At 56.8% G+C, this 10,300-nt stretch overlaps 1 protein-coding gene across 4 annotated transcripts; it reads right to left on the bottom strand.

The window, feature by feature from the left end:
• Positions 1–244: 244 nt before the first annotated feature.
• On the bottom strand, positions 245–9,461 carry LOC129195343 (von Willebrand factor A domain-containing protein 5A-like). 4 transcript variants are annotated; one of them, XM_054801285.1, is made up of 18 exons: positions 9,308–9,461; positions 8,336–8,394; positions 7,716–7,963; positions 7,388–7,637; positions 6,884–7,026; positions 6,615–6,729; positions 6,041–6,168; positions 5,672–5,760; positions 5,073–5,217; positions 4,676–4,755; positions 4,085–4,196; positions 3,575–3,739; positions 3,327–3,430; positions 2,788–2,969; positions 2,403–2,609; positions 1,724–1,947; positions 1,389–1,515; positions 895–1,185 (listed from the first exon to the last, which is right to left on the bottom strand). In XM_054801285.1, exons 2-18 carry the CDS (start codon positions 8,382–8,384, stop codon positions 1,106–1,108), a joined length of 2,448 nt encoding a protein of 815 aa, XP_054657260.1. In that variant the 5' UTR covers positions 8,385–8,394; positions 9,308–9,461; the 3' UTR covers positions 895–1,105. The 4 variants fall into 4 exon arrangements, with proteins under 4 accessions (XP_054657263.1, XP_054657260.1, XP_054657261.1 ...); XM_054801286.1 differs by having other exon boundaries at positions 7,388–7,610; XM_054801288.1 differs by lacking the exon at positions 8,336–8,394 and having other exon boundaries at positions 245–1,185; positions 7,388–7,610.
• Positions 9,462–10,300: the final 839 nt, after the last annotated feature.

The raw sequence follows: 10,300 nt of genomic DNA, 5'->3' as shown, positions 1-10,300 counted from the left end.
ATAAACTCAAGCTAGAAGAAGTTTAGAAAAAGCCTGGCGAGTCCTCAGCTCCTGTCTTGCTAACCTAGAAGAGGTCTGTGCTCTTCCAAGAGCAATGGCAGCGCCTTATTTAGTGTATTACAATACACAGCTCTCTGGGTATTGACATCCCTTCATGCCCCTCCTGGTGACTCATAGATGGCCCCTGGAAGGAAGGATCATAGGCCCAACTGAAATAAAGGCTATGTCACACCTTTTGGCTTACAGAAGATACACTGTTTATTGGAAAATGAATCAGAGACTTTGCCAACATGGAATGAGACCCATGAATTCAAGGCCCTGGGGCAGGAGGGAGTACATTGCATGACTGGTTTGCTAATCAAAAGCTCCTTCAGTTCCACCTTCAACATGCTGACAGTTTTCAAATCAATCTCTCCCCACGAGTTCTCTTGGACATTATGATGGTCTGGGTCTGTTGATGAGAGTTTTACTTCCAGAATGATTGGTTTACATGGCAATGCAGATATGGGAGTTCCCGACACAACCTGGACTTCTGGGGTAAAACAAAGAGGTCAGCAAGTGGGGTGCAGTAGGAGTCCTTCATTGGGAGCCACTGCTATTGTGCCTGCTGTTGACACCTCTAAACACTCATCTTCTCTAGGGTGCACAGCACTCTCTTATCAAGACAGAAACCATAGAATGACAGAATCACTTAGGCTGGAAAAGACCCTTAAGATCATCGAGTCCAACTGTTAACCTAACACTACCAAATCCACCACTAAACCATGTCCCTAAGTGCCATCTTTGTGGAGGCCAGTAGACATTTTGCCAAAGCCGAATTTAGGAAGAGCAACCACTGGGGAATGTGATGCTTCCTTCCCCCTCCCACCTCCACCCAAACCAAGCACACTGGAGGCTCTGAACTAGAGGTTTTCTCTTGAGGAGTTCAGCATGATACAGGTTCAGCCCGACTACTATAAGACATAAGAGAATTCATCTGTAATGTAAGACCCCAGCTGGTAGCAACAGTGGTATCCCAGCACAGTAGGTGAGGTTAGGCTACACTTTGTGGCCTTTTTTAGCTCTGCAGGTGCCGCCGGTCTGTAGCACAAGGCATGTGTTGAGCTCAGAGCCTGAAGACACTCAGCTTGACGCTGCTCCCAAGGAGGGTGTTGGCTGCCTCCAGGCACTTGTCCAGCTGGGACACTGCAATCAGGGAGAGACAGGGGCACTAGGGGAGTCAGGCAGGAGACAGAGTCCATAGATGGAAAGGAGAAAGGGGATACAGGACTCCTCCATCTGCCCCAGGAATTTGTGGACCTGTGAAGGGGTGAGGCAGGTCCCACTGGAGAGAGAAGGGAGGAGTCTGTGCTGTGGGGTTCACCAGGAAAAGGACCCTCAAGACTCACCAGCTCGACTGCACAGCCAGGTCACAGCCTTGGCCTCCAGCAGCTCACAGAGGTCTTGGTAACACTTGTCATGTCTGTGCAGCCAGGTCACGGCCAGCACTGTAGCCCAGATGCTTGGCTCCATGACCTGTAGGAGAACAATGACTCAGAGCAGCATGCAGTGCTGAGCATCCTCCCTGCCCCCTCACTGCTTCCCACCCCTTCCTTTGTGGCTTCTGGTTTCTGATCCCTTCATTCCTCTCCGGCTGCCCTTGGGATGCCAGCGTTGCCACCAGCCAAGGGGTTCCCACTGCTCCAGGATGACACGCTGCCGCCATAAGAGGTTCTCCCCTTACCTCACCAGGCATCTTTCCCTTGATTTCGGCCTCATCGACTTCCAGCACAGAGGCCAGTCCTGAGCTGAGAGCCCAGGAGCCATCTACATTCTGCAATGCCACCAGCTCCTGGCACTCAGCAATGGCTTTGGTAGACCAAAGCCCCAAAACTGGAGAGCACAAAACAAATTCCATGGGATCCACATAGTTGAGAGAAGAAATAGGTGGTGGTGGTGGTTTACGTGCTGTGGGAGAAGATATGAACAGGAGGGTTGGGAGAATCACAGGAAGCTGGCCCCTCTCTGCTCCCCTGTGCAATGCCTCAGAACATTATCTCTGCTCTTCTTTGGGTAGCCACCTGCAGTCAAAGCTCCTTCCTGCATGTCCCCAAAGCAGCCCCATCCACAGCCCTTTCTGCACACCCCTAACTCACCCCCAACTTTGACCATTGGCTCTTCTCCTGGTATCCCTGCCCAGCCATGTCCCAAGACCCCTCTTGATAGCCCCCCAACACGTTATCCAAATGTGTATTTATGATCCAGCACCGTCCCTGTCCCCTCCCTGGGTGTCCCTGAGCTGGGTCTCATATCTGCTGAAGGAATTTCAGGTTTAAGGATAACTAAGGGAAGGGTTAAAGGCAAAATTCATTGATTTCCACACCATGGGCAAGACATGGCAGCATGATTAGATTATCACATACCTTTTGGGCAAGCACCCCGCTGGGGCAGGACAGCAATGGCATGGGTGAGTTGACGGAGGGCAAGCCACGATGCACACACTGCTGTCAGCCAGCCAGGTGGGACCCAGGTGCTCATGGGATAGCAGGAAGAGACTTTCCTGGAGCCATGAAGCTCAACGATCTGGCAGGGCATGAGTGACTGGCGGGGTGGCAACAGTGCCAGGGGCCCTTCGAGGGCAAACAGGGAAAGGGGCCGAATTAAACCCGTGGTAAAGCAGCACCTGGTGGTGATGGGGCCTGCCCCGTGAGACTGGGGTGCCCTGTGGCGGGGGTTCCAGCTCCAGTGGAATGAGAACATCCCATGGAGCTGCCTCACCAGCTCTTTCCCACATGTGTCTTTCCTTACCTCGGTACCAGGTGACCCTCTGTGATGTGCGAACCCCCACATAGCTGGTAAAGGGGCAGATGATCCCTGAAGTGAGGCTGATCTCAACCGCGCGATGCCTTGGTTCATCCCCTGACCCACTCGCAGCCTCTGGCAACAACCACTTCAGCAAGCATCTCGCGGCCAGACGATGCCCAGCCAGCCTGGGGACAGAGTGGGGTGAGGCCTGACCACCTGGCTGGTCTCTGTGCTGGGGAAAGGTTGACAGAGAGAGAGAGGACACCTGGGCTCTCTCCCTTCAGGGCTGAGGATGGACAGAGGGAAAACCTGGACACCTGGGTCCTCATCTGTCTGGAGGGAAGTGATGCCCAGGTTCCTGGGTCCTGTCCCTGTGAGGTCAAAGCAGGGAAGGGGGGCATGTTTGGACGCTTGGGTTCTCTGCCAGTTTTGGATTGTGCGTGGAAGGCGAGAATGCATGAGCCGTCTGGGCCCTCTCTCAGCTGGAGTCCATGTTAGAGATGAGGGGGGTGCGTGCCTCTTCCCTTAGGACAGACTCTCACCGGCCATCTCCTTGTGGGCACAGTGGGAATTCAATGGTGTGAGTGACATCCTGGCCGTCCAGGCTGTACTGCAAGGTCATGACCCCCTTGGCCACTGTCGCATCCTGGGAACACATGGGAAGCTACTGGAGGTTACTGGGGACACAAGATGGTTACTGGGGGACATTGGGAAGTTACTGAAGGATTACTGGTGGTTACTGGGAGGCTACTGGGAGGTAACTGGGGGTGACTGTAGTCCCAGCTCTCACCTGTGCCTGTCCGTGGATCCGGGCGTAGAGGAGGCTGTGTTGCCCCTGAAAGATGAACTGAGGGGTGCCCCCCAGCACCTCAACCTCCAGGCCATGGGGCAGGGCCCAGCTCAGAGAGACTCCTTCAGCTGCTGGCTTGAGGGCCTGCTTCAGGCACTGCAGCACCTGGGGACAGAGGGCAGGACACCACAGTTTGCAGCTCCACCGGAGTTCAGCCCATGGCCCCTGGTATCGGGGTTCCCTGGGGGACAGTGGAACGTGTGGGGTAGCCTGCACCGTCTGGGTTCCCTGGGCACAGTCAGGTCTGTGGGTTACAGCGGGGCAGAAGCCCAGGCACCTGGGTTCTCAGGGCATGGTGTGGTGGGGTAGGGTCAGAGAAGCCTGAGTGCCTGGGTTCCTGGGGCAGCTGGGTCTCGACTACTGTGTGTGGGCAGTCCAGGTGCTGGGGTACTTGGAAGTCAGTGTGTCTGTGGAATAGCATGGGATCTGCCAGGGCTCCTGGGTTCTTACCACGACTGTCATACTGTTGTCAGAGGAGACATAGGTAGCTTCACCTCCTGTTTCCCTGGCCAGGGCTGTAGCCAGGGCAGCGCTGTCCTTAGAGAAGCAGAAGGAGAAACACCTATGAGGGAAGCAGGGAAAGGTGTCAGAAATGAGAGCCAGAGGCGCGTGCAAGGATGCTGGGTTAGAGCTGGAGAACACAAGCTGGAGTTAAAGCTGGGGGAAGAAATCTGGGATGCAGAACAAAGGGGCAGGAGGAAGAGCAGGGAGTGAGGGACTGGGGTTGGAGCTGGGGTTAGACAGGGAGCTGGCAGAGGAGAGCTGGGACTTGGGGCAGAGCTGGGGACAGTCTCGTGGGGTTGGGGAAGAGCCTGGGGGCACATCAGGGTGTACAAGCCCTATGCCTCACTCTGTGAAGGGTGCCTTGTCTGTGGGAGTAGTAAGCAAAGACTCCCACATGGGGACCTGGCACAGGAGAGCTGTGCAGGGTGGGAAGGGTCTTTGGGTCACTGGAGGGGCCCAAGGATTAGGACAGGCACTGCTGAACAGGAGCCCTCATCAGGGATGGAAATGACTGGACAATCAAAGGGCGACCATTACCGGTGACTGTTGCGGTGACGGCAGACCTCAGCTGCAATGGCTTCCTTGTCAGGGGGTAGCGCAGCCATGAAGATGAAGAGCTGGGAGACAGGGGACATGAGTGGTGGGGCCCTGCACAGGGACCCCAAAATGGGGAAAGCAGGCCCCTGAAATGGAGAGGGGGGCCCAGGAGAGAGGCCCCCTGCAGAGAGACTACCCCGGGGAGAGAGATCCACTCAGGAACAGAAACTCCCGAAGATGTCGACCCACTTCTCCATTCCCCCACTCCCCACGGTATCCTTCCTGTTCCCTTGTGACCACCGCATACCTTGGGTGGCACCTTCCACCCACACTCCCATGTCCTCTCTCTCCTCCTGGGACACCTCTCCCTCCACCCTCCACGCCCCTGCACCCAGACCTGGCGTGTATGCCCGTGGGGGCGGGGGGTATTGTAGATTGAGCGGAGGGTTCCCAGCAGATTGGTGTCACCCAGACTGGAGCCGGTGGAGGGGATGCGCCGCATGGCCTCGGCCAGGTTGTCCTGAGTGTATTCAACACTTTGCCTGCAGGGAGCACAGCATGTTTGGAGAGCACATTGCTCTGTGCTGGCCCTAGTGCTCCCCGAGATCCTGCCCCATAGCACTCCCCACAGCTATGCCCTAGGGTCCTCTGCAAGCCCCTGCCCCATAGTAGTTCTTGAAGAGACCTGGCTTCAGAGTTCCTACAAGACTCTGCTCAACAGAACCCCAGGAAGTGCTGTCCCATAATGCCACAATGATCCCATCCCCAGAACCCAGCCTTGCCCTACAGTGACCAGTCGTGCCCTCCAGCACCCAGCCTTACCCTCTAACAACCAGCCAATTTCAGAGCATGCACACCTGCCCTCCAGCATCTAACCCTGCCCCATTAGTACCCATTCCAGCTGTGCAGCACTCAGCCATGCCCCACAGTATCCAGCCCTACCCACCAGCACCTAATCCAGCCCCATAGCACCCAGCCTGCTCCATATTTGCTCACGGATAGATGCCCACAGAGGTTTCTCCATAGCAGTAGATGTTGAAGTAGCAGCCTAGGGGCAGGCTTTTGAGAAGGAAGAGCAGGGAGTCCTGTGGAAAGACACAGCAGGCAGGTCTTGGGAGGCACCAGTGTGGGGTACAGATGCCTTTGCCCATAGTCTGGTCCTCCTAAAGCCTCTGGACTCCCCTGGATGACCCGAGCCAGTGCCCGGAATTCCCTGGGCAGTCCCCCTCCTGAGAGATTTCAGGACCATTTCCGGTCCCGCCAGGCCCCTCTCACATCTCTGTCTCTCTGTAAATGCCTGCCCTGGCCTGCTCTCCCCTCAACCTGCTCCTCCACCCCATCCTGGTCCCTGCTCTGCGGGGGTACCTGTCCATGCCCAAGAAAAGTGGTGTCCAGGAGGAAGATGAACTCTCCGGACTGGCGCTGCCCAGGCACTGCTTCAGGGATGCTGGGTGCCAGTGTCACCAGCACCATGGGGTCACCAAGCAGGGAGCCTAGAGGAGGTATGGGGTGGGATGAAGGCCAGATAGGGACCCCTCCCCTCCTCCTGGTTCTGATTCTCATTGTGCTTTCAGCTTCCACCGTCCCAGAGCCCATGACACCCCACACTGGCACCTCAATACCCTGCTGTACTGTCCACCCATTGCACAGCCCAGTGCCCCATGTATTCCAGACCATTGCCGCCAGTAGAGCTACCCAGTGAGCCCTAACACAGAACTTCCCGGATGCATGCTGCTTATATCTGATACCTCACCACAGTGTCCCCAGCACTCCACCCTGGAGCCCCAGGACCCAAACTATCCCATCTGAATGCCTCCCATTCCCATCCCAGTGTCCAGCGATATCTCACCCCCTCCCGAATTCTCCAGTCCTTCCCAGAGGCCCCCATGCCTCCTGCAACCCAGAGGTGCATCCATCTTCCCTCCCCAGCTGCACTCACCTGGAGGGGCCTCAGGGTCTCCCTTCTCCACCACAGCACTGACTGCAGTGGGGTCTCCAAAATACACCAGCAGCTCCAAATCATGATGCCTTGGGGGGCTGCCAGCCAGTGAGACCTGGAGAAGGGGTGCCTGGTCATACACAGGAGGAGGGCACCAGACCATACATTCGGGCAGGAGCACAGGCACTGACCCTAGTGTGTCCCTCTTTTCCCAGTGATGACACATCTCCCCAGCTCCCCCCGGGATCCTGATGCTCAGGAGGGCATACCTGTGCAGCGCTGCGGTCCTGGGCAGTGTAGATCAGAGGGGTGAGGGTAAAGTTGGCCTGGACATTGGCCACTCCACGGGGTGACTGCAGGCTGGCGGTGAGCAGCAGGCTGTAGGGCAGCTTGCTAGTGAGACAATTCGAGGCTGCAAGGAGAAACATGGCACTGGGGAGGGCAAAGACTCTCCCTGCAGGAGTAGGGGGGGTGGGGGGCAGGATTTGGCATCCATATATAGGACATAGGGAGAGAATTGGGGTTGTTAATGAGGCGTATGTAGGGGTCCATGAGTCTGTTAGTGGGAAATGTGTGTGGGAGGTGTGGATCCCCTCATGGGGCACAGGGAAGAATACGTGGATCTGTCCAGGGGCTGTATGGGGGGAAAATGTGGGTTCCCCTGTGGGTGCAAAGGGAAGTTGCATCAGGTCTGTTTGTAAAGTACGTGGGGAGTCTGTGGCCCTTCTGTGGAGTGTGTGACTGGGAGGCCAGTTCCTCGTGGGGTCACTCACCGTAGAGTTTTGTGTAGGGATGCAGTGTGGGTGGCAGCACAAAATGGGCTGCTCCATCTGGCTCCCGTGGCAGTTCTTGGACATAGCGCAAGGTCACAACCACCTCCCTGCCAGGGGACAGGGTGCCCAGGAAGCAGGCAAACACCTCGCCAGCGTACTCAGACTGATCCTGAAGGTATTCCAGATTCTCCCAGCCCCCCGTAGCCTTGTGCAGCTGCTGGGCCTGGGTGGGAAGGGGAGGGACAGAAAGCTGATCACCAGGCAGGACATGGGCTGCTCATCCCGTGCTTCTGTGGTGCTTTACCCATTCATCCCTGGATGCTGATACCTCATCCCGCAGCATGGCCTGGACCTTGGCATCCTCACTGCGGGCCTGGAAGGAGTAGATGGTGATGTGGGGGCTCAGGGGGAAGACGAAGAGGATTTCTGTGGAGATCTGACTCTTGTTCTGGTAGATGAGTTCGGAGGCCACGTCAGCCACATAATCCTGGACAGCAACATCCACCACAACACTACACAGAGGCATTGTGTGCAGGGGTATGCGGAGCCACTTCCCCAGCAAAAAGGATCCTGTTGCTGTTGGGAGAGATGCAACCTGTCCATCAGCACACATGAATGACACAAGGAAGTGGTTGGGGATGCTTCCAGTTTGTGGCTGTTCTCACCCTGGAAACCAAGACTAGGTGACCAACGTTACTGAAGGTCTAGTGCGAGCCTGCCACAGAACAGTGTTTGACCCCCACCCCCCAGCTTCCCTTTCCCCCCCATACCTCTGTTCCCCACCCATTTCCTGTAGAGCTCTTGACCATTCCCGTCCTTGTTTCACTCCGGGAAGATCCAGTGCAGATATTTCCCCCTACAGCTGCCTACCCTCCTCCTTTCTTTGTCCCCCTTTGGGAGCATCCCCCATACCCCAAACATCCCTCAGCTGTCTGATCCCCAGCTCACTGTCATGGGTGTAGGATTTCCCTAGAAGTCCAAAGCTCTGACGCCACATTTCTGGAGACCTGCAGACAAGAAGTGTCTCCTGTAAGAGCACAGATCCACAGAAACCACCAGGCAGCCCCTATTTGGTGAAGATTCCTTGCCATTTCCCCAGTCCTACACACATAGCTGGAAGCCCCAACCCTCCATGTACAGCCAGAGCAAACCCGGGGATTCAGAAATCCCTGTTTATGAGCACTGGGATGTCACCAGGAGTATCTCTGCATTGAGGAGGTCTGCACCCACCCCCACCATGGGAGAATCTTGAAGAGAACTGAGGGATAACAAGAGGAGATGGAGAGACGAAGGTGTGAAAGCAAGAGTGGATGGATGGATGGATGGATGGATGGTTGGCTGGCTGGCTGGCTGGCTGAGACTGTGTTGGGATGAACAATACATGGTTATCAATCCATGCTGCATGGATACATTGGGAGACAAGGTCCATTTTGGGACAGATGGATCTGTAGGAGGACAAGCAGAGACACATCAGATAATAAGGGGGAACATGATGGAGAGAGAAATGACGGCAGGGACAGGTATTCCATGAATGCAGAGCAAATCCCAGAGAGGCACTGGGGGGAGGGTGCAGTTCAAGTGATATCTGGCTGTCTTTCGGCCAAGTGCCAGGTGAAAGGGACTGCCCTCCACCCAAAACCTATCCGCATAAATCTGTCTGGTTCAGGCACATTTACGTCAATTTCCCCGGTTCCTGTTCTGGGGTGACAAGGCGGGGAGCACCAGGAAAATCCCCACCCCACCATCATGCTGACAGGCTGGACAGACAGAGCAAATAGGGTGTAAGTCCTCGGGGGAGTAGGGCTGAGGGATGGACAGAAGGATGGATTGAATAGGGGCCAGCTCTCCCCAGTGAAAAGGACAGTGGACAGAGAATAAGGAGAGAAGAACAAAGTGGAGCACCAGCAAGCAGACACTCACCAGAATCAAGGCCAGAGTCAGCAGGGACCGACTGGCAATCAGATGGACTGACGGAGAGATGGAAGAGGAAGGCGGAGAGAAAGGGGCAGACGGATGAGAGACGGGAACAGGAGGAGGAGGGGTGGAGGGACAGAGCAAGAGATGTTCGGGCAGACAGGAAGACGCAGGGCTACGTGAGCAGAGGGATGGCTGCGGGAGAGGGAGGCGGAGGGGCAGGTGGACGGACAGACGGATGGAGAGGCAGGGCCAGGGGGAGGGGACACGTCGCTGCAAAGCTCCTCCCCAGCCCCCGGGGGGCTGTGGGGGCAGCGGGGATCCTGGATCCCGTTATCTGGGAGAGTGTGGGACAGGGAGGGGGGACACCCCCGGCGGAGGGCATCTGACCGGGGTCTCTGGACCCCCCTCCCCGCCTCGGAAGCGAAAGTGGCGAGTGGGCCGCAGCGGCTGCAAACCGCGCTGCGGGACCGCATGAGCTGCTGCAGCCACGGGAGCGTCTGCGCACCCTGCCCCGCCAGCGCCCGAACAGGGGGGCGGCCTGGGCGGGCAGCAGCGTCCCTCGCCGCCGCGGGATGCTCCGGACACGGCCCAGGAAGGGACTGCAAATCCCTCGGCAGGACTGCTCCTGGCCAAAGGGAGTCTGCCAAATCTCCCCCCACTGCCCAGCCCTTCTGCTCGGTCCCCATATCTGGTGCAATGGGCAGCAGCTGCCAAGGGCCCCCTGCAACTCGGGTAGTGTCTTCTGTGTGCCTGAGGAGGTGGCACTCATCCCTCCAGGATCCTGTCCCCCTGCCAGGCCTGCAGCACTGACTGCAGATTTGGAGGCTGGGCTCAGGTCCATATGCTGATTAGTGCCAGGCTGTTAATTGGGTGGTAGATTGCAAAGAAGCAAAACTGACTTACTGGCCAGCTGAGGAATGGGGAGAGTTGGCAGACAAGCTCAAACTTGTATACCTACTTTTGGCATGGGCGTTTCCTCTCATCTGCTGCATTGGG

This window comes from Grus americana, chromosome 22, assembly GCF_028858705.1.
Source record: "Grus americana isolate bGruAme1 chromosome 22, bGruAme1.mat, whole genome shotgun sequence".
Lineage (NCBI taxonomy): Eukaryota > Metazoa > Chordata > Aves > Gruiformes > Gruidae > Grus > Grus americana.
This window is presented reverse-complemented; position numbering and strand designations above follow the sequence as displayed.

Bases quoted from the DNA above. Each gene is read 5' to 3' on its own strand.
- LOC129195343 (XM_054801285.1), bottom strand. From the start codon at position 8,384: ATGTGGCGTCAGAGCTTTGGACTTCTAGGGAAATCCTACACCCATGAC. The intron at 6,169-6,614 runs GTGAGTGCAGCT...TACCTCCTCTAG, and splicing joins AGACCCTGAGGCCCCTCCAG to GCTCCCTGCTTGGTGACCCC. The intron at 4,197-4,675 runs GTAATGGTCGCC...CTTCCCTCATAG, and splicing joins CGTCACCGCAACAGTCACCG to GTGTTTCTCCTTCTGCTTCT.